At 39.3% G+C, this 25,075-nt stretch overlaps 1 protein-coding gene across 1 annotated transcript in view; it reads left to right on the top strand.

Annotated features, from left to right (window-relative positions):
* OSBPL10 (oxysterol binding protein like 10) overlaps positions 1 to 25,075 on the top strand; it is a 451,647-nt gene that overhangs the window by 87,314 nt on the left and 339,258 nt on the right. Inside the window, exon 2 of the mRNA XM_063452222.1 lies at positions 13,477 to 13,652. Within this exon, the coding sequence (XP_063308292.1) occupies positions 13,477 to 13,652 (176 nt within the window). The remainder of the gene's footprint in view (positions 1 to 13,476; positions 13,653 to 25,075) is intronic.

Here is a 25,075-nt window from a genome sequence, read left to right as displayed (position 1 = left end):
ATGGTCCAGGGATTTCATTTATGCTAATACAGACCAAAAGTATACATTTTTCATGGCTCCATACCTCCAAAGTGTCCCTATTTAGAATAAATACAGCATATCTGGGACTCAGATGTCTTATACAATACATCAGTCTGTGTAAATGAGGTGCATTGCTCTTTTTCTAAATTCCAACTGAGTTGTAAAAATTGTTATTAGTAAGCCACCTACAATTATTCAGAACAGCCTGACCCCTGACCCTCCACTCACACCACCAAAATGAAAGGGACTCTCTGGACACCATAACAACTTCATAAAAATGTTGGTGCTTGTGCCATGATGTCCTCTAACTGCAGGCTTACTTTTAGGGGTTAAACCAATCTGCAAGCGGATGTTGGAGGGGGCAGAATGATTAGGTGCTGAAATGAAGACTTTGAGGTTAAACCGTTCGTGAACAGCTTTCCTCCTAAAAGTAAGCCAGCGCCTGGGATATCCTAGCACTATGACATCTTCATTTTGATTACGTTTGTATGGTACCCGTAGTGTTCCTTTAACATGTTCTTCTTTGTCCATTAGAAATGATTGTAAATATGCAGCTCCCCTAAATCCAATACTGACCTTGTATTACTATGGTGAATACTATCACTGCATCTTTATTCTGATGGTTTCAGAGTTAATTATAAGAGGTTATCATATTCTTCAACAGAATTTCTATACAGAATGCTTAACCCCTTAAGGACACATGACGTGTGTGACACGTCATGATTCCCTTTTATTCCAGAAGTTTGGTCCTTAAGGGGTTAAAGGGACGACCTACTTTACATAACTACTGCAGCTTGCTATAATGATTGTACAGTCTACATTTTCTGGGTGACATGCCCTAGTTTTATGGCAAACCTGTTCTTTTTGGGGAATGTGATCTGACCCCCTCCTCAGCTGTATTAGTGTCACGTATTCATCCGCATATAAAAACGTGATTAATGACATTTACTGTTCTGACAGGAAAAGTTGTGCCGAACAACATTACTGTCCTGACAGGAAAAGTTGTGCTGAGCAGCAATCAACCCACAGGAGGGTTTGTGCTGGGCAGCAATCATGCAAATAGGAACCTGGTAACTGCCTTTGGGGTCAAAGTCTGGTTACAACCAATCGGATCCACAGGCGGGGTACTTAGGCCCAGTTCTCCTCTTGCTCAGTGCCCTCTCGTGGTTTCCCTTGTGGTTGTCCGAGAGCGCATTATTGATTCTGGTTATTCTGGTATTTTGACTTAGGCATTGATTTTGACTTTTTTTTTTTTTTTTTTTTACCCTGTTTTCTGGTATCCCTGACCCCTGGCTTTTCCTTATAGTTGTGTCTCTTTCTGTGTCCGTTGACCTCGGCTACTCCTGACTATTCTTTGGTATGTTAGTCTGGCCATTCTAAGGTCCGGTATACGTTACCTATCAGTCCTCTGTGTTACACAATTCTACGTGCTGGATCATACTGTAATCCTGACAACACTTCTGCATTATTAATGACAATTTTGTCCAAGTTGGATGGTATTCATTGGATCGGAGTACTGGGTTATCCCAGTTCCTAACTGCAGTAATCTCTTTCTGTTGAGAGAGAAAGCCTGTCTGTAGCTGCATGTAGTCTTTCTAAACTGCGCATCTACAGGAAACATTAAGATTCTTAGATTCTTTAAATATATTTCTAAAATACTGTATATATGTCAAATATTACCCTGGGGTCGGGAAAATTAGGTTCCGGGGGTTACTGTTTGCAGTGGGTTTGTCCCCTAAAAATGTGGACATATGGTATGTTTGAGTTTGGGATGGGGGCCATGTCAACCTTATGGAGAACTCCCTTTTGATGCTTCCCTGTCCCCTCTTATGTCTAAGTGAATCGGTGCTTGTTGTAGGCACAGGGTGACCGGGAAATCCAGGCTGGCTTGCCCCAACCAGACTTCCATTGACTAAGCAGTTGGGAGGACTCCATGCGGCCGGGAGGACTCCATTCGCCTGTCCAGGACAAACCTGGAAATGCTATGAAACTGCCGAGTGAATCGGAACTGTGACACGACCTTCTAAACCTTTAAGTGGAGGTAGCACGGAACCCCATGCAATGGATCATGTCAGTATTTTAACAGATTAGGCAGTCGGAATGAGCTATTCGGGGATACCACATGTGTGGGGTTACCACTGTTTTCCATATGTTTTTGGAGGTATTTTTTCTATGTTTGGAGGATAATTGTATTAAGTGCCTATATGCCTGGGAGTCAATTGAATTAGAGGTGCTTGATCTAATTTACTTCTAGACACAGAGATGCTTGGTCGGGGTTACCATCTTGCTGTTTAGGACCCCATGTTGGGGGTCTGTGCATAAATGTGTGTAGTTAAACCAAAAAAAATATTTTTTGTTGTCACCCTTCATCAAGTCTTGGCTGATGTTTGGGTGAGCTTCTATGAGCTGTTATAATCACTTAAAATATCCTGCTCGAAAAAGAGGGATATTAACAGAGATACTCAGGCCAAATATGTGTGTGTGTGTGTATGTATGTGTGTATTTCCTGGAAGACGGAAGGCTTTTGAATGTATGGTTATATAATGTAACCAAATCTCTTTATTTTTATCTCAGTCAGTTTTTTTTTAAATCTACTAAAAACATGTATTCCTGACACTATAGTTCTAAATATGCCATTTAGGCCCCCAAGCTCACCCTGCCCCAGTTAAAAAGGTGTAAAACCCAGGGTATTTCCAGCAACATGTGGGCCTTGTCTTGGCTGGCCCCACCCCCACTATGCCTTTTTGGCTAAAATAATCAATTTTGATGATCTCAACCAATTCAGTGCATTCCCATAAGAAAGCATTGGGTGGCTGTAACACATGCACGGCAAAATGTGTTGAATCAATGCATCTATGTGAGGAGAGTTCAGTTCATCCATGCAGAAGTGGATATGCTAAACTTCAGTGCCCAATCCCCTGTCTGTCTCTTTTGCCCCTTCTTCTGTCTGTCTCTTTTGTCCGTTCCCTAGAACCTCTGCGGCTCTTTGCCCCCTTCCCAGCCCCTCTGTGTGTCTCCTTCTCTCCATAGCCCCATTTGTGTGTCTCTTCCCCATCACATTGTCTCTTTCTCCCCCAGCCCCTGTCACTTTGTGTCCCCACCAGCCCCTCCATGCTTCCGTATGTGTTTCATCCACCAGACCTCCATGGGTTTCATTTCCTTCCCCAGCCCCCCTCATGTGTACCATTCACCCAGCCAACTCATGTGCCCCATTCTCCTAGCCCCCTCATGTGTCTCTTTGTTCCACCATCCATCTGTGTGTCTCTTTGTCCCCCCAGCCTTCTGTGTGTCTCTTTGTCCCCCTGCCCTCTGTTTGCCTCTTTGTCCCCCTGTCCTTCTGTGCACCTTTTCACTATTCACCCCCCCATTCACCCTCTGTGTGCCTCTCCCCCTCTGCCTTTTTTATGCCTCTTTGCCCCTCTCTAAGCCATCTGTGTGCCATCCCCCTCAAGCAAGTACACCCTTACTACTTCCATAGGAATTAAGAACCTAAGTTGCAGACAGCTGCTGCTAATCAAATGCCCTTGATTAATTGATCATCAGCAAGTGTGACCAGATTTATAAAAGCTGACGTTTTAGCAGTTTGCTGGTCTGGAGTATTCAGGTGTGTGTTAACACAATGCCAAGGAGGAAAGACATCAGCAATGATTTTAGAGAAGAAGTTGTTGCTGCCCATCAGACTGGAAAGTGTTATAAGGCCTTTTTCAAACAATTTAAAGTCCATCATTCTATTGTGAGAAAGATTATCCAAAAGTGGAAAACATTTAAGACAGTTGCCAATCTTTGAGTAGGTTGAAACATTTCTGTTCTGTTGTAACTTTGTTCCAATACAATTGCCTGGCTGAGCTTTGGAGTGCCTTGACTTTTCTTCTTGCTTTGGAATCCTCTCAGAGTGGACATCCCAGCAAATTCACCCCAAGATCAGACCGTGCAATGCTTAGAAAAATTCCCAAAAATCCATAAGTTACAGTACAGACTCTACAGGCCTCAGTTAGCATTTTAAATGTTAAAGTTTATGAATGACAATACAATTAGGAAAAGATTGAACAAGTATGATTTTTTTTTTGGAAGGGTAGCCAGGAGAAAGTCTATTCTTTCTAAAAATAACATGTCAGCATGGCTTAGGTTTGCAAAGTTTAATCTGGAACAATATCCTTTAGACAGACAAGATCTAAGTGGAGCACAAACACCTCATACCAAGTGCCAAGCAGGGTGGTGGAGGTGTGATGATTTGGGCTTGTGTTGCGGCCACAGGTCCTGGGAACCTTACAGTATTCTACAGTGGAATTTGAGGCCAACTGTCCGACAGCTAACGCTTAGCTAAAATTGGGTCACGCAACAGGACAATGATCCCAAGGACACCAGCAAATCAACAGCAGAATGGATGAAAACAAAAAGAATCAAGGAGCAAAGGCCCAATCAAAGTCCTGACCTCAATCTGATTGAAATGCTATAGTGGAATCTTAAGAGTACTGTGCATAAATAAATGCCAGCAAACCTCAATGTCCAAAATAACTCCACAACAATGTGGGAAACTGATAAAGTCATACAGAAACCATAGAATTAAAAAAGGGTGTCTGTTCTTTTTCCCATGACTATAAATATATATATATATATATATATACTTAAAAATAGGGAGTTATTTTCCCCTTTTAGTTCTTCATACTGACATTAGAAATCAAATAAACTGTATTTTTATATTTTACTAATCCTTTAAAATGTAGGCTACCACCTCTGGTATATATATATATATATATACATATATATATATATATATATATATATATATATATATATATATATATATAAAAAAGGGTTTCCAAGCTTCAGATTAAATCCTCAAATTTTGAAACAAACATTAACAAAGTTCACCAGATCATAGTTCCTGAATGATGGCTGTTCCCTTGAGATATGTCACTTCATAGTTGGTAGAAGCACTGGGATGAAACAATATAAAACCACTGCATTGATTTGCAGTAGTTTTTCACCTTTTCATTTTCTTTATTTCTTTTTTTTTTGTTCATCTTGAATACATGTTTGATTACCTGCACAGAAACATGGCATTAACAATACAGCTATGACTCCCCTTTTGTGATTTCTCTGCCGTTCTACTGGCAGAGTGATCAATAGCGAAAAGGCATATTCGCTTTGCTTGTTCAACTAACCGTGACAGGGTAATGCTCGTGATAGGCTTTCATAGTGCAAGTCTTTCAGACAGCGAGAAGAAATCGTTCTTGTCAGAATCGTTTTCTCAATTATTTCATATCTATTCTAATTTCTCAGCTTAGGAAAAAAAAAATAAGACTTGACATTTTCTTTTCTGTTAAATTGGAGCTTGGAAGAGATACTTGTGGAAATCTGCAGAATTTTAATGTTCAGAAAAAACGAAGAACAAAAAAATATATATAGCTGTAAAGGTACTCACAGAAGTTGACTGTAGTCTAGTTTGAAAACGTATAATTCTGTCAGCAAATGTTTTTCCTTTTATTAGTCCAATGCAATGCAATCGCTATATGTCAAATACACAAGAGAACTATATTTTATGAAATAATATATTCTATGATAAGGCATCTTCTCATTGTCTATCAAACACATACGTATGGATCAGCCACTCTTCTGACATACATATGAATGAGTGACTTACCCTAGGTGTGTGATAGTGCTCATCCGTGCGTCCGAACCCAGAACTGTGCCGAAAGAGTGTGCAGGCGCCGACGTGCGTTCGCGTGATGTATAGTGACGTCATGCATGAGGGAATGCCGTGACGGCTAATAGTGGATAAGTTCAAGATAATGCATCTTGGACATAAAAAACACAAGGGCAGAGTATAGAATATTTGATAGAGTCCTAACCTCAACTTCTGAGGACAGGGATTTAGAGGTAATTATTTCTGAGGTAGGCAGACAATGTAATAGAGCAGCAGGACATGCTAGCAGAATGCTTGGTTGTATAGGGAGAGGTATTAGCAGTAGAAAGAGGGAAGTGCTCATGCCATTGTACAGAACACTGGTGAGACCTCACTTGGAGTATTGTACGCAGTACTGGAGACCGTATCTTCAGAAGGATATTGATACTTTAGAGAGAGTTCAGAGAAGGGCTACTAAACTGGTTCATGGATTGCAGGATAAAACGTACCAGGAAAGGTTAAAGGATCTTAACATGTATAGCTTGGAGGAAAGACGAGACAGGGGGGATATGATAGAAACATTTAAATACATAAAGGGAATCAACACAGTAAAGGAGGAGACTATATTTAAAAGAAGAAAAACTGCCACAACAAGAGGACATAGTCTTAAATTAGAGGGACAAAGGTTTAAAAATAATATCAGGAAGTATTACTTTACTGAGAGGGTTGTGGATGTATGAAATAGCCTTCCAGCTGAAGTGGTAGAGGTTAACACAGTAAAGGAGTTTAAGCATGCGTGGGATAGGCATAAGGCTATCCTAACTATAAGATAAGGGCTAATGAAAGTATTTAGAAAACTGGGCAGACTAGATGGGCTAAACAGTTCTTATCTGCCGTCACATTCTATGTTTCTATGAATCCAAAATCACCATCCATCTTCATCTTGTTTCCAAAAATAAGTTGAATGATATGTATTCATTCAAACCATTAGGATCAATAGTGTCCAACTGACACATCCAAAAAGTTTCCTTCTGTAGGAGTACTTTAGAATGATCCCCAACTCTCGGTAATTGTGGTATCATATCAATTCCCATAAATTTCAACGTTGGTAATCTGTGTTGGAATTGAAGAAAATGTTTTGCCACAGATTTGTTGGTTTTCCCGTCCCTGAACGCAGTCATGATGGCTGATCTATGTCCTTGGATTCTGTCACTAAGTGTAAGATCATTTTTTCCCACATAGAATAAACCACAGGGACAGGAGATCTGGTATACAACTTGGTCAGATTGACATGTGATGTAATGGGAAATGGAATAGCGATTGCCTGTTTGTGGATGTGCAAAAGTGGTGCCTGACAACATATGTCCACATGTGACAAAACCTGTGCACCTGTAGCATCCCTTCTTCCCCGTTTTGATCAGAAGGAGTTTTTCCCGTGGTAAATCTGTTTTCGTAAGTAAATCCTTAAGATTCTTGTTTATTTTGTAAGCTATTCTAGGTGGTGTCCTGAATATAGCACTGAGTGAATGATCGGTGTATAATATATATATATATAGTGTATAAGAATATTGATATTCTTAGATTTGTTACTACTGGCAGAGTGAAATACCATCGGAATAGTAATTTTGAGCAATTCTTCATCTGTCTTGTTGTCCTCCTGGTCACCTGTTTACGGTAACCCCTTTCTAAAAAGGATGTTTTCTTTTTTTTTTGTCAATCTTTCTTTTATTGAGGCATATGGTTATGGTGGTACAGAATAAAGAGAGGGAGACTTGCAGGGGTTACACGGGCTAATATCATCACAACAAATTACAAAATCTCCTAGAGTTATCCGCCTCATTTTATATTTTTTAAACAAGCTTAGAACATTGAGTTATTCAAACAGGTGGGTTATAATAAATGTCTTGGTTATCCAGCTTGATTAATGTAACGTTGAAACATCAATATACATTTTGAGTAAAAACATAGAAATATCAGGCTTTATAATAGGTTGAACACGCTAAGCTTGGCAGATGTATCATTGGTCTAGTAGACTATTAGAAATACATCAGGATAACTGTCGCTTTTAGTAGTATCAGGTGAGTGATTATTATGGTAAGGCATGGGTTATAACGAGCTATTAATTAACGCCAAACTTAAGATCAGGGATTTCTCAGGGATGTTTAGACTAGTATGTAACCTGTTAATTTAACAGAGCTGTGTAAAGCACGTGTTAGGTAGGTTCTACATTATGTAGTTATACATTTATACAGGGACAATTTAGCTGTTTCTATCCAGCATTTAAAACAAGTAAAGTGAACTGCGAACAGGTTAATTCTCGACATGCATGTTTCCATGTGAGCATTTTATACACAGGCTTAAGTTCCCTATCCTGAAGTGTGTGCAAGAGGATTTAAACAAGCATTTACAGCATAAGCTCAGGCCTAAAAATTGTTAAACATTTAGGTGGTAGGTAAGGCAATAGTCAGGGTAGACAATATGCCGCAAGAAACATAAAGACATCTCTGTACTATAGTGTCTTAGCGATATGATGCATTAGCTATGCTTGTACAGGTAAGTTCTTACAGTACGTTACAAGGTCTGTTGCACGGTTTGATCACTGCTGATTTAGCCGTGTAGTGTCCTTGGGGTCGGGAGTCCATTATCAGCCGATGCCCTTGCTTGGCAAGGTAACACCCCCACCCATGGGAGTCCGCGGGGAGGCGGCGGGGCGCCGTTGCCCGATGGCCATCAGCCAGCCCCAGGTCGTTGTGAAGGCCTGCACCTGCTCTCCACTGACTCGGTGTCTCAGTGAGGCCGGGTCAAAAAGGATGTTTTCATGTCTTCCAGTTGTCTGTATTGGTTCTCTGTGTCGCAATTATATCTCAACACCCGAAGAAATTGAGAGATGGGTAGAGCATTTTTAAGTGATGGGGAATGAAAGCTACATATTACGGTCTTTTGTATAACGTAAATCCAATATGTTCATCTGACCTGTAGACCTCCACGTCAAGAAACTAAATTCTGTGATCATGTTGGTTTAACCCCTTAAGACCGCAGCCAAATGTACAAGTTGTGATCAAAACAAAACGTAAACAAAACCTGGCATTTGCGCTATATGTCTGTCCAACCGTAATTCACCTCTTTCATATTATGTGCACCCACACTTATTATATATCATTTTATTCAGGGGAAACAGGGCTTTCGTTTAACATCAAATATTTAGGTATGGAACATAATTTAATATGAAAAAAATATTACAAAAATGAGAGAAAATAAGAATTTTTTAATTTTATTTAGTTCTACATGACATTTTAACTGTGAATGTCAAAATACTGTTTGCTTTTACTGCAATACAATACACATATGTGTATTCAGCAATGTCTCACATGTAAAACAGTACCCCCTATGTACAGGTTTTATGGTGTTTTGGGAAGTTACAGGGTCAAATATAGCGTGTTACATATTTCATTTTTTTCACATTGAAATTCGCCAGATTGGTTACGTTGCCTTTGAGACCATATGGTAGCCCAGGAATAAGAATTACCCCCATGATGGCATACCATTTGCAAAAGTAGACAACCCAAGGTATTGCAAATGGAGTATGTCCAGTCTTTTTTAGTAGCCACTTTGTCACAAACACTGGCCAAAGTTAATCTTAATATTTGAAAATGCAAAAAACGAATTTGAATGCAAATTTTGGTCAGTGTTTGTGACCAATTGGCTACTAAAAAAACTGAACATATTTGCAATACCCTGGGTTGTCTACTATTGCAAATGGTATGCCATCATGGGGGTAATTTTCATTCCTGGGCTACCATACGGTCTCAAAGGCAACCTGGCAAATATTTATGTGAAAAAACTGAAACGCAAGCCTTATATTTGACTCTGTAACTTTTGAAAACACCATAAAATCTGTACATGAGGGGTACTTATACTCAGGAGACTTCGCTGAACACAAATATTAGTGTTTCAAAACAGTAAAACGTATCACGACAATTATATTGTCAGTGTAAGTGCCATTTGTGTGTGAAAAATGCAAAAAATTTCACTGTCACTGACGATATCGTCGTTGTAATATATTTTACTGTTTTGAAACACTAATATTTGTGTTCATCAAAGTCTTACGAGTAAAACAGTGCCCCCCATGTACAGGTTTTATGGTGTCTTGGAAAGTTAAAAGGGTTAAATATAGTGCTAGAAAATTAAATTCCCTGACCTTTCGGCCTGGGTTGTCGGGCAGCTCCTGCAAATTGTAATTAATAAAATGACCTAATTATGTAAAATTATTACATAAATATATACGCAGAATTAATATATATATATATATATGTGTATATATATATGTGTATATAAATATGTATATCATTTTTTGTATTATTTTTATTTATAAATAGGTATATATATAGTGATATATACGTATATACTTATGTATATAGATATATATATTATTTCGTTCTACATGTATTTTGATATCAATATATATATATTAATTTTAAAATACAGTTAGAACGACATTACGTATGTATATATATTTTTTATCTATTTATTTTTTAACGTATTTATATATTTATTTATTTTTTTATTATATATAAATATATATATATAATGGAAATTATATATATATATATATATATATATATATTTAATCAATATCATTGTACGTGTATTTTGATATATATATATATATATATATATAATTATGTATATATTAATATTAAAATACACGTAGACATTGTATGTATATTTATGTGTATGTGTGTATATATGTATATATATACTTAGATCACATATATAATAAATATATATATGATCTAAATATGTTATTTTACACTGTTTTAACATTTTTTTTATTTTTTTCAGACAGCAGGGGGAGTACCTGTCATTACAGGCACTACCCCTGCTGGCATTGCCTTGGACGGCTATGCCGTCCATGTGATCGCAGGGTCCTCGAAGGGTTTAGCGATCACATGGCCCGGGGGGGGGGGGGCGAAGAGGACGGAGGGGGACTCCTTGGGCTCCCAGGTAAGTCCCCCATACCGCGATCGCCGGCGACCGGGTAAGTACAAAAGATCGCAGGGCGTTCTATGCCGCCCTGCGACGTTTAGAGCCACCAAAATGGGGACGGCATAGAACGCCCTGCGGTCTTAAACCCTTAAGGACACATGACATGAGATGGTACTTCACTATATCTGTTCCCTTTTTTCTTTTAATGTGATTTTAATTAAAACTGGTTGAGAAAAAAAACTGATATATTTATCAACGAAAGAGGGGAGGAGTTGCCTGAAACAAACTCAAGTGCTTTTACCATAGAGTTATTTCTTGGCTCTATTGAATGTGAGGGAGCATACCAGAAGATTTTATGTATAATATAAAATTTCCTCCATATTATTCAGACTATCTGCACTATTGTATGTTCTTTTCTCTTCCTTTCGAGGTACATTTGTTGATCAAAAAGCTTGTATACATGGGTTTTATATTCATTTACTGTGAATATCACATTTAAAAGTGTGTTTTGAACATGATTTTGTGAATGTAGCGCATTTCTTTTTGCACACAAATAATATTGAAAAGTTGAGGTGGTTTTTAATAGTATTTACACTTGTATTTATTAAAACACCGTTTTTGTGGTTTTTGCACATTATTTGTACATTATTGTATGCTTATATAATGTATGTTGGGTTGTCTGATAAGCACTTTTGCACTTTAAAAGGTTTATGCACATTAATATTGACATTTCTTACACTACTAAAGTTTGAAATTATTGTCAACTTTACAATTGTGTTCACTCTATGTTATATTTTTGGCACTATAGTTAGAGCGATACTTATTTGATAAATTTGAAGCACTCCACCATTTCATTATTCAAAATAGGGATGCTTGCAATACATGAAAAATATATATTTCAACAATATACAGTTATTTTCAATAATATGAAACCTGCAGGCGATGGTTTTTACGACTGTGTACAGATTTGTCATTGATTTGTCCCCATGCGTCAAATGTTATGTGCGTGAGCTGTTTAGAACCAATGGGGACTCCCCTTGTCAGGTGCTATTTTATTTGACCAGATTAAATGATAGTATCCTTCTGAGAGAGTACAGCTACAATCTCTCTATACAATGTGCAGTTCTGACACGGATATTCAAGAAAATATGAAGTAGAAATGACATTTCATCAATACATTTGCAAGCAGTTTGGCTATATTGAATTCTTTACCTAAAATGGGCCTTGTCAACCACAAATCTGTCTGTTTTAGGTAGAATACTGTTCCTAATTTCATCCTTACATCCATGCAGCACAAAGCCTTGGGCTGGCCCTGTAGTCACCAAACACCTACAGCTTAATGTAGTTGTTCTGGTGAGTATAACCTGCCCCTGCAAGCTTTTTTAACGTAAATACTGCCTTTTCAGAGAAAAGGCAGTGTTTACGTTACAGCCTTAGAACACCTCTAATGGCAGTCACTCAGATGGCTACTAAAGGTGCTTCAGTGGGCAGAGCTGCACAGTATGCCAAAAAAAAGTTAGGAGCCAGTCTTTTTTAAACTAACAAAGTTTAATTTTGAACATGAAAAACACAATTCTTAAAGGGACGCTATAGTCACCAGAACCACCGCAGCTTAATGTAGTTGTCCTGGTGTCTCTAGCATGTCCTTGTAGGATTTTCAATGTAAAGACTACGTTTTCAGAACACTCAGAGCGTGTTTACATTGTTGACTTGGGACACCTCTTGTGGCAGTCACTCACGCTCAGGTTCAGCGTCTCCACGCTCTGCATGCAGACGCTGAACGTTCCCCATAGAGATGCATTGATTCAATGAATCTCTATGATGAGATGCTGATTGGCCAGGGCAGCTGTATGCCGCGCATGTGCAGTAGCATCCATATGCTTTCCTATGGGAAATCAGTGTGTTAATTGATTACCGGTAGTTTATTTTCTGTTAATGTGGCTTTGGCAAATAAAAAGAGAAACTAAACTGTACTTGGTATTTTATCATCCACACATATTCTATTGTCATACATTTAATTGTTAAAGTGACACAGCTGTGTCTTTTAAAAATAAAAAAATTTATTTCAGTTTTTCTTTCCTTATGCCTGCTCAATGTTGAAGTGTCTGGACCCTGTGGGGGAAGAAAAAGGAGTTTACTTACCTTCGCTCCCTTGCTGAGGTGCTGTCTTTGGCTGAGATCATTAATTTTGATGATCTCAACCAGTCCAATGCTGTCCCATATTAATTCATTTGGAGGCCAATTTTCACATGTGGCAAAATACTGCACTGCACCAATCATATTGTCTCTATGAGACCATCCGATTGCAATAGCTGAGTTTCACAGCAATGTTTTACATTGCAGGGTTAAAACCAGAGGGGTATGGCACCCAGGCCAATACATTTAAATTAAGTAATGTGGGTGCCTAAAGAATTCCTTTAATGATTACAACTTCATTTATAATTATGTGTTTGTCTTTCACTGGATCTCAATATTTGGGTGCCACCATTTTATTATCACATGTCCAAGATGTCTGTTTTTTTTCCCTTCGACTGGTTTATTTTAAACGATGGTTTGTGGGTAAATTAAGTTTAACAACTGAGATGGAACTTTGATTAAGCTACATCCAGTGTCAAAGATCATTCTGCCTGCAAGAAAAAGTAGTTCCTAATGTAATATATATATATAAAAAAACTGGGAAACAATTAAAAAAAAAAACTCAAGTGAAAAATGATTAATGAAAAAACAAAACCTGCAAAGTGACAGTACCTCTTTAATATTTCACATTTCCTGTTTTGATTGTGTGCATTTTAGTGATGGAAGACCATATAACAATGTCATATTTTTCTCTTCTTTTCTTTAAGATATTTCATTTTGGACTTCGACTCAGGTACCCTGCAGTATTTTGTGACAGAAACAAGTAAAAACCAAAAACCCAGAGGATCCCTGTCACTTTCAGGAGCTGTGATCACTCTGAGTGATGAGTTTCCCAACATGATTGCAGTATACTCGGCAAATGGAGACATGTATAAACTCAGAGGTAAGATGAAGACTTGGCCTCTGAAATTACTTATTGGCTATTTAAAATCATTATTTTTTTTAAACTTCTGGATATTTATCATAGTAATATGGAATCTTTTTTTGATATGTGTATCAATCAGACTGAACTTTCTATAGAATCCATTGCATGAATGGTGATCATAAACCTAGGCTGAAGGGCTGCACCCTCAATTAACTTTGCTGAACAAATCAGTTAGGGCAAATCAGAATATCTGCTCGTATTTGTCCTACTGTCTTATACTGCAAAGGAGTGAGCTGTCTCTGTCTGCTCCTTATACAGAGACAGCTTTAGGGCTATTGTGCAGACCTGCATGTGTTCTGACTCATAGCAACATGATATATGGAGATGTCATATGACGTTTTTCACTTTGAATATAGATGCTAGACAGCTATGTGAAGTTTTTTTTGCAATTGTAAGATATAGAGATTAATCAATAAACACATGGAATGCTATCTTCTAGCATCAGAAAAACAGCAAACGTGAGCTGACTGTAAGCAGCATTTATTTTAAAATTTAAATGACAAAGGGCATTTGCCATATTTAAAGTTGACGTCACATAAGTTACATAACTATGAACAGGATCTCCTCCAAATGCATTTCTTTTTATATCAGCCATGTCTTCTTATATCATATTCTATTTTTTTTTTATATATATATTTTCCTGAGAATAGGATCTGTGAAATAGTTGATGCTGAGATTCTTGTTTTAGTTTACTAAATGCACAACACTCATAAATGGTAAAAGGTGATGGCAAGATGGTTTATGGATTCCACAAAACTCTCTATATTTCACTGTATGTTCTTAGTATCTGAGAACCCATGGAAAAACAGCTATTACATTTACAAGTGGTGGGAATACTCCTGGGTTCAACCTTCATTATCTAAGATATTTCAGCATGTCTCTTACTTTCTGCATGCTGAGTTCTCTTCTCATTTTGGTTCAGTTTGAAAACAGTTTGAGTAAACTTGCCCCAAACCAAAAACTGCCAGCCTTCTCCATATAGAATATTTCTGTTAAACGTTCCAAATTTAAAATTTCCAAACGTTCCAACAATTCATGAAAGGAAAGAATCCTGAAAGATTATGAACAGAGTTTTGCTTATTTCCACACTTATTAAGCACTCATGTGTGAATAACATCAGGCTCTGGGGCTTTGCTTTTATTAACTTTCTTTAGTTGCTGTATTACCTTGTCTTGAGTCATCCAATCAAAATGTTTTTGCAAATTTCTTCTAGCTCTCAATTGTTTCTCTCTTGCCATAGGTTCTTCCTTAAAGGAACACTATAGGTTCAGGAACACAAACATGACCCTATAGTGTTAAAAACACTATCTAGCCCCTCTGCTTCCCCCTAAATATAGTTAAAACTTACCTTCATTCAAGTCTGCTAATGTTGGCTTTGCCCCTGACCCGTCTCTTGGCTGACATCATTAGAAGTAGTGATCTCAGCCAATCACAATGCTTTCCCATAGGAAAGCATTGGATTGGTTGAGGTTGTCAAGGAGGCAGATCAGGGGCAGAACCAAACACAGCCCTGGCCAATAAGCATCTTCTCATAGAAATGCATTGAAACAATGCATCTCTATGAGGAAAGGTTAGTGTCTCCCCAGGCAGCACCTCTAGTAGCCATCTGAGGAGTGGCCAGTGGAGTTATCCCTAGGCTGTAATGTTAACACTGCATTTTCTCTGTAAAGACAGTGTTTACTGCAAAAAAACCTGAAGGGACTGATCATACTCACCAGAACAAATACAATAAGCTGTAGTTGATCTGGTGACTATAGTGTCCCATTTAATTTATACTGAAGAAAAATGATTATTTAGAATGTCTTCCTTTTCTTGGTCTTTATTTACTAACACATCCATCTCTGATTTCAGTGTACTTACACTATTTTGTTTTGAGGGGTGTGGTCTTCCTCTCTTTGGCAATCACTTCCACCTTTTCGAGTTTAGCCCATCTAATTGCCTTTTTGCATGCATCATTGGCTACCTCATATCTTATATAGGATGCCTCTGAGTTGTCTGATTTAAATTCTTTCAATGCCCTTTTCTTATCTTTCATTTCTTGGCTTACCTTCCCACTAAGCCACATTGGTTTAAATTTGTTTCTTTTGTATTTGTTACTTAATCTTGAAAAGTGTACATTTGTAACATTTGTTTGAAGATATTCCATTCATCCTAAGTGTGATCACTTTGAGTGCTGCATATAGCTCATTTGTTAGTCTGGGGCCACTAAATATTGTTCCAGTTGACAGAGAGGCGCCCCAGAACTTACCATGCTCACACCAAAACGTTAGGACATTCCATGCTGCCCTAACGTTGTTAAAGCCAAATGTTGTTAAGATGGCATGGAACGTCCTTAAAGAATAAATACATTGAGCATATCATTTTTTTCATTTTTTTTCTTTTCTATAATGAAGGCAGTGCTTGCAATAGGTAAGTGTAACGGACCGTTTCAGCATAAAAGGGGAAAAATCCGTTTAGGCGATAATCCCCTTTTCTAGAGACAGGCACAGCTACTGCAGAACACCAAACTCCCGATCTGGATACGAAATAACACTCCGAACTGGAACAGCTGAACAAGAAAAGCATACAATCCGCTTACACTCTTGGCAGTCAGCTTACAATCCAATTCCCCCCAAGAACGAGACGACACTTCATTTTGAGGGTTAAGCAGGAACTCTCGACTGGCTCATCCAGCCTGGCTTTTATTTCCAACTCACACATACAGGCCACACCCAGGGGGAGGCATAAAAGAACCAATGACATAGATGTTACCTCCCACACATCCCCTCCCCTTAGTGTGACACATAATCCCATTATGCATACAGAGTAAAATATACTTTTACACAACTTTCATAACTTTAAAACCATACATCACATTCACATAAAAATACATATCCACAATCAATCCATTCAGGGGAACAACATATTAAAAAATGGCATGAATCCGACCAGGGCATTAAAAAATGGCATGAATCCGACCATCTGGCTCAAACAGAAGTAAAACATCCCCCACAATGCATCCCGGCTTCCTCCCTTCTGCCCTGGAGATAATTGGAGAAGTAATCCAATTATCTAGGACTAGAGTCAGACTCCATTAACCACATGGTTGCAAAAAGACAGTAAAAGACATAAAATTACATTCTGATACATTTAACACATAAAACACACATTTCTACATATCCCCAGTTTAACTGAACACATAAATACGTACATAATATTTAAGACAGTATTACTGTGATATGTTACAAAGTCTTAAAGGGACATTAGTCCCAAAAGTCCCAATATGTCCATCGCTGATTTTAAAGGGCCAGTAGCAGCAATATAAATTATTACATGCCCAAATATAGTGTTTATAGAGCAATATGTCCATGGGCCGTAGTCGCAGGGCAGGAGGCTAGCAACCAGGCTTCTCCAGTTCACAGTGGCGAAGTTGGTTTCGCCACAGTAAGAAATGAAGATTTCTATGAACTACACCACCCATGGTGTCTAGCAACCCCAAAAGACAATATGCTCAGAGAGAATCATGGGATATGCCCACAAACTTCTTCAGTGTAACATCCATTACTGTAAAAGACACTGATTTCTGGCAACGTGTGCATCAGTTATGTTAAACAAAATATGCAATTCATTTAACATTCTTTTGTAAAAAGCACAGAATGTGCATGTATTGTGTGTTTTTTAAACATGAAATTTGTGTTAACACGAAATTTTGGGTTGGTAGTAAAGGTTTAACAGTTTTCGTGAGATTTAGGGTTTATTTTCTTGAGCTTTGTAATTTTTGCATATAGTCTTCATCTTAACTGTGAGAAATTCAGGGAGGTCTTTCTCCATGATGTTTGCAAAAATAAAATCATTGGGATTTGCTTTTCATGGCAATGTAGAATTTTTGTGAACTGTGGCTGGACTAGTGCTAAGGACAGTGAGATTTCTAGCAAACAAGAGCAAGATTGTTTAGTGTTGTACAGTAAGAAACAAATACCCACAGCACAAATGCTGCTATTTTAAGTCTGAAGAGAGGGAGCAACAAGAATGACTGCTGACCCATTTCCAACCTACTGTTGCCCCCAAAAACATGCTGGACACCTGTTTCAGTAGATAAGGGCAAATGCCACAGCTTTATTATACCATAACACAATATTCTTAAAACCTTTCAGCTGTTGAATGAGAGCCCAACAGACAGTTCTCCATCCTACTCTCCAAGTGCCCAACACAGCCATCACTAGCCATCATCCATGTGCCCACTGTAGTCTCCCCAAGGTGACACTGCGTCATACTCCTTCCTTTGACTGCACTGTCCAGGAAACCCGGCAGCTGTGACAACCGAGAAAAAAAAACGAAGAGAGACCACACAAGCACACCAAAAAAGAGGGAGGGAGGGTGGGAAATTCAGTCAGGGTCCCTCAACTGATCCTGCTGACTGGTAAATCCCCTTCCCTCTGATCCACTTAAAACTCCTCCATTTTCTGCAACATTCTTGCAACTTTTACACCAGCCCACAGTCCATGGGCAGCCGTCATGTTCCCTTTTCCCCATTTGTCCAGGGGGAAACTGGACTGGAGGATGGAAAGTTGCCTGTCTCTCCAGAAATGGCCAGTGGCCACTAACCACCATTTCATGCTGCATAGGCCATCTGTGGATATTGCTTATTGCTCTGCAGGTGGCTGCTGAAACGTCACCTCAGCCAACCCCATGTGATGTTTTTTTGCAGACAATGAGGATGAAATGAACTGGATGCAGATTTGATACTTCTTTTTATTATAGAGTGTATTATAGTGTACAGATATGTCCCAGAAAGACTGTAATTTCTTTCAGCATCATCAAATTTAACTGAGGCATTGAAGTTGTATGTTACTTATTCCGTGGGGAAAGTTAATAAGAAACCTCACTAGTAGGATATACTGATTATACATTAGTAGTGTATCAAGCTTTATTTTTCTGTTTTGGAGATGTTATGTTCAGCTTGTTTTCAAAACCCAACTGAGCATGATTGGATATTTCAGAGTTATATACATTATGTTGATATTTTGCTAGCTCCAGCAGTGCTATTTGTTTCTGGGTTTTTGTACAGCTCTTGGAGAACTCTGAAACAGCTGATGTTGAAGCTACTGAGGGTCAATTTTGTCACTGTCAAAGTTTAAAGCACACCTCTGGGTTTGCTGTTCCAAAGCAGCAATTGTCTTTTGATCCTCACTGCTTTAGTAATGACCAATGCATGACTTGAACGTGAGCTTCAAAGATCTGTTCGCTTGCTCTTTCTGCTGCATGATTCAAAATAAATCTTTAACCTCTGCGTTTTCTCCTTCATGTTTTTTCAGTTTGTTATTTTTCAAGGTCTATTTCTAAGTTGAAAATTGTTTCATGTGATTTATTAAGTCTTTTTGAATTGAATAAGGGTAAAAGTAAAATGGTTTGGATACTGTGTCTATAAGTGTTTGTTCAGAGTATTGTAATTTTTGTATAGGGCAGTTTTGTTTTTTTATCCAAACTTATAATATGTCAAAAGTGTTGTTGAAAACACTCACGTTCTATTAAAAAAACACTGTAGAGATTTACAAAGCCAAAACGAGATCTGATAACGATATAAAAAGGGCCCCAGAGGACAGGTGAAGCCCAGGGGCACACAACGATGCCACTTAAGCGATGACCCCGGCTTACTACACCGGCCCTTACTGTGAGGCCTACACACGTGGCCGACGTGAGGGAGACGGCCCCTCCCCTGCTGGCACTGGCGGCCGACAGACGGAGACCAGACCCCCGTTCCCCCCCTATGGACCGGAGGGGGTTATCCCGGTCCACCCTCGGGAGACCCTGAAACAGCCCGGCAAGAATGCCGCGGTGACACAGGGGACTGCCACAAGCGAAGACAAGGCACTCAAAATGGCGGAGGCGGCGTGTTTCCCTAGCTCTCACAGCGAGCTTCCAGAGGTCGAGCTTCGGCTGAACAGGACCTTCCAAATATTCTGGGAGAAGCTAGAGGCCCTTCTGCTCCTGACAGACCTAGGGGCTGAGCAGAGAACCGAGCCACACTCTCAACCGCACAAGCACAAGACAGAAGTAGCACCGGCTGCCCCGATATCCAACCGTCCAGGGGGCCAGACAGCTAAACAGAGCAGACTAAGGGGCATCAAACACCCAACTCTGACTTGCGGATCACAAGCAACACCACTACAGTCACACGCGAGAGGATTACTTAAACCCCCATCACCCAGTAAGAGCCGCAAGCACACACAGGGGGGGAAGCACCGACAACAAACCAGCAACCCACCAAAAGCCTCGGATCCCAGCACCATCACCTGCCTGACAAACAAGAGGTGCCGAGATATACAGTCACCTACAGTACTCATAGTCAGCAGCGGAAATCTACGACGACCCAGAACTGGGACACCGCACGCGGTAGATCCACACCGGCACAAAGCCCAGAACCTGCCACAACCTTCACCAGCGGAGCGGATCCCTGATACTAAGCTGCGGGCCTTGAAATCTGGAGTTGGTTGAGTGCCTAATAAAAACTGGCTACCTGTGTCCAACAACTACTTTACGTTTACTGGGACACCTGTTTCTTTTATCTGCACCGCTGTCATGTCTGCTTTTTGTCTGCCGAGGACTCTTTACTGCAACTGAAGATGGTTTGCATTGATTACTTTCATTTATCAGTTTATTGATTTCCACATAGTTTTCAAGCGACACAACTAGTCCTAGATTGAATGTTTTTCTAAAGTCTAAATGCACTAGTCTGTTCACACACCTAGCGATGTACAGCCTCTCTGATCAGTGAATACTAATTCATGTATAAGCAGTTATATTACTAGCGAGGTCATATATATTTTGCCGGCTTTTCTTATCATTTCCAGCACATAGTCTATTTTATTAAGCATGCATATACTTGTAACGCAAATTGTACTACAGCATATACTGAAGAATATCCCTTTACCATATAAAAATGTGCATTTGTTTCTCATGTCATGACACTGTATGGAATTGTTTATATTCATCGAGCTTGTAGAGCTGTCGTGGCAATACAAGCCTGTATGTCTATCTTTTATTGCACACCAAAATAAAGAATTTAAAAAAAAAGACACTGTAACTGCTTCATCTTATTGTAGTGGTTACAGTGTCTGTATTCCCACGGTGGTGTGTTTTCATTCAGCGTTAAGACGTTTTAAATGGTTTTAATGCTGAAAAAGAATCCCATCTGTGCTTGTGCTGGTGAGGAAGTTAATGCCTGTTTGGCTGAGAGTCATCTGACTGTTTTCAGAGCACCCGAGCACCCATTGCTTGCTTGTATGAATTGGTTTGGCTGCAATGAAGTATATAATCTCTGCCTTAGCCATACCTTTAGTAGGAGCCGGGCTGTGGGTGGACAGGAATCCACATTTAGTGTTAAACTGCTTGAAAACGGTTTACACCAAATGGAGGGACAATGCAAGGGAAATCCAAGCAATCTAACCAAATCAATGAAGTGAAATGTTTAGTCTCTTTTAGATTTCAATATTTATCTAATGATAAATTGTGATAGATCCCTGTCTTATAGACTTGTTGTTGAAGTGTTTGTTAATCTAGACCAGCAGTTTGCATCATAGTCTCACGTTTCTGTCCATAGTCCAACCACTGTTTAATGCTGTACAAAGCCTTCTTTTAACTGATTCTCAAGAATCTTCATATTCACAACTGTATCTGTTTGTAGAATCATGGGGACATATCTCGACTGTGACTTCCTTCTTGGACATTGATTGTTTTCACTTTGTATGGTGGACCGCCAATATATCGCCGCCACGGATTCCCTTTCCCCCAATATCGTAGCTCCAATACTCCTGAAAATAAATATCGCTGGTATCGCCCCCCCCCCCCCCCCACACACACACTTTAGTAGAGAGTGAATGTTGGGAGTAAATCTGTTTAATGCAGGCAAAGCTTCAGAATATATACATACAATAAACTCATCCCCTGTGCCTGAGAGATAATTAAGTCAGGAACTGTTAAAACTCAATTATCTCCAGGTACAGAAAAACTATTTCACAACACCCTAAAAGTACCCCCAAAAAGGAAACCCCTCGAGAGTCACATCCCCGGATAGCTCTGATCTGAGTGACTATCATACCTAAAAATCACTGAGATCGGTTCAATAGTTTAGAATTGCCATGGAGGGTAAGTTTTGACCGACCGGCCACGAGGTGTAAGAGAAATCGTGGCAAGGGGTGGTCTCAGTTCACGGGATTTTATATGAAAACCACACACAACATACAAAGATTTCAAGTGTCGAATGCTCCCCCCAGTCGGTAGTTTGTATCTCCCGAACGCTGTTCGTATAAGTAGACGGGAACTTGAATGGGTAGCAGTTCCATCTTCACCGGTGTTCGTGGGAGTGCCTAGCCGAAATCAGCTCCAGGCACTAGACGACCAAGTACCACTTCCTGTGTTCGGGAGACAAAACCACCCAGGGGAGCATTCTATTAATTGTTTCCGTTGTGGTTTTCGCACTGGATACTTAGTGTTCCGTGTTGTAATCAGGTACTGGGGTGGTCCTCGTTCGAGAATCGAACCAGGTGGGTTTGAACAAATAAACAAACATAAGGAAAAGAAAATGTGCCAAACCAAGTGATGGGGTATTCCTCCACACTCTGCATCTGTGTCTAGTGGAATATATAATGGCATTCATAAATGTGTGCAGCATATTACATTAGGGTGAATACCCAGAGAATAATATTGTTTAAATGTCTCAATACCAGAGTGATATAAATTGGGGACAAGGAGAACAGTGTGTCCCTGCATTGAAGTGTTCCTGGACACATCTAGCACCCTTTCGATTCTATGCACCTATGCAGTGCCATATCCTACGTGCTTAGTTTTGCACATGTACATATGGTGTTCTGGCACAGCTGAATTGTCTTTTAGTGTAAAATGTTTCGAAAATCAGTGCACGCTCTCAGTTCCCTATAGTCAGATAATTCATTTCTAGAATATTTTTGTAATTTTGGGCTATTCCCCCATGCTAGGATTAAGTCCTCAAGATGTCTGTGATTGAGTTTTCTGTATTTAACAGCAAGCTTTGTTCCTGTACGGCTTGTGTGAGTGCCCGGTTGGATTCTTCTCCTTATTAACTCCTTATTAACTTATTAACGCCTATTAACTCAACTTGTCTAACTGCTTTGAATATAGAACCTTTGACTCAAGCTAGTTTTGCCTTCTATGAGCTTTTCTGGTTCCCCGACTGTTCAATAACTATTTAGTGTTCGATTTGTCTCTCAGAAGGTTATTTATTAAACCTCTTGGCATTGATAATTCATACAAATTATTTTTTCGGATGCATTTTATTTCTTGATCTTCTCTAGTTCAGAGGCCGGTTTTGTTGGGTCATGCCTAAATCTCAGCTTACTACTCAAGTTTTTCAATCAATTTTATTCAAACTCTTTAGTAATGAATTGATTTTACTTGCAGTCTACAGAATTTATTTTTATGTTGGTTTTGAAGCATTCAGTTTTTTGGTAGGGTCTAAAAATATTGGACCATGGCTGTCCACGGTGGGTAACATAGTTAGGACTATGATATTGCTCATAAATATCGAATTTTTTTTTATTCTTTATTTTTGAACGTGCATGAGATTACAATACATCCTGCATTGCCACAACAGCAGATGCGAGGATTTGCAGTACATTCAATGATACATGTAGGTTGACATTAAGGACAGTTAGAGACAATACTTTGCATCATTTGAGAGAACAGCACAAAATGTTATATTTAAAGTAAGGTAACTAGTTAAACATAACACTTGTTTGTCTGGGCAGAGAGTGTCTTCGTGACGAATCGTGCTAGGTAAATTAGCAATAACGATTAAGCCAAACAACACTTTTGGAGGAAAAACATGAGTTAGCAAGATAATGTAGTTGAATAAAATAGTGGCACATTGTTAAGTTATATATCATGCAGGCTAAACAGGCTGGACAGTATAAGTCTGGAGTAACTAGTGAGGGGAAGTTGCTAAACTTGGTCGTAGACCCGATGATGGCAATTTATCATTTGACATTTTATTACAGAGAATTTTGTGTAACTTGTGGTATAATTCAATACATTTTAGTTATGTCACAAAGACCTGTAATAAATATATTTTATCTAGCCTCCCACCTTATTCCTCTTGGTATATCATTCCCTGTCTGGGATAAAAGACCCCCCGGTATAAAAGAAGACGCAATGTTGATGAGATATAAAGGGAACTAGCTCTAAACTTTTTTAATGCACTGTGTATCCTTTGTCTATGCTATTAAAACTCTTATTTTGTGTCTGACATGAATCTTCTTTTCACATAAATACTGAAACCAGTAAAATAGTTACCACTATTTTTTCATGCCTTCTGTGGCTGAAATAGTTCTGATGCTTTTATCAAAAGTTAAAAATAAAACCAACTATGTGTTTGTTATGATAGATTACTTTGAAGTGGAGTCATAACATGAATTTTAAGTGAGATCAATGACATGTACGGTTTACAAGTAATGTTATCATGAAAGTTGGCTTCTGTTTTAGCCGACCTCTCAAAGCAAAATGCCTGCTCTCATATTTAATAACGTGACCGAATTATGGCAGCGATTTAATTAAGCTTACCAAATTATTTGAGATTTCTGGCTAATCTTTTAAAATACGACAAGTTTAAGATTAAGCCTACGTATTGAGACTACAGTAGCTACACTGAGCGGCTCGCTGGTTCACAACTTTTAAGCAGCATTTCAATAAGGCTGTACATCATAGTCGAGGGAACAAGAGGGTGAGAAAAAAAAAAAAGGTTGTAGTAAAACAGAAAATGAATATTGCTAGAGCTAGAATAAGGCAGAAACTGATATGCTGAGTGATTGAAAAGTTCACCCGATCCCTAGTCTCTGTTTCCGTCCACCTTGGCTGTTGAAAGTCCCAGTTATCCCCAACTTGTTATTCCGTCTGCGCCAGGCTTGAGTGGGAACACGGTTCATGCTTGTCAGGCTGCGTGTATCTTCCATACTGGTGCGCCGGTGCGTTGTAGTGTTTGCAGTGCCTTGAGGTGTCTCCCTTCGTGGGTGTACTCTGTGCTCCGGGGGGCTCTCCCCTGCGGCTGTCCGTCTGTGGTTACGGTGAGGAATGGTAGTCGTTTTTTGTTTGTGGGATGTTGGGCGAGTGAGTAAGCCCCTCGGACGCTGAGGTCGTCTCGCTGCGGGCATTTTGTGCTCTCTTCGCGGGTGTTTTGGTGAGCGGGCGCCATGTGTATGTATGTTATGCTGCTGCATGCCCCGCTGCAGTTTGGTCCAGAACGCCTCAAATATCGCATCTAGTCTTGCGGCTTGTGCAGCGTGTTCAGCGTGGTAGTCTCTTGGGCCCTTTGTGCTCTCCCCGAGTGGCGTGGCCGTTACTAAGGCAGCAATTTCAGGGGCACTTTGAGTCCG

Source organism: Pelobates fuscus, chromosome 4, assembly GCF_036172605.1.
Source record: "Pelobates fuscus isolate aPelFus1 chromosome 4, aPelFus1.pri, whole genome shotgun sequence".
Taxonomy (NCBI): Eukaryota; Metazoa; Chordata; class Amphibia; order Anura; family Pelobatidae; genus Pelobates; species Pelobates fuscus.
The sequence above is the reverse complement of the archived record's forward strand: the minus strand, read 5'-3'. Positions and strand labels throughout refer to the sequence as shown.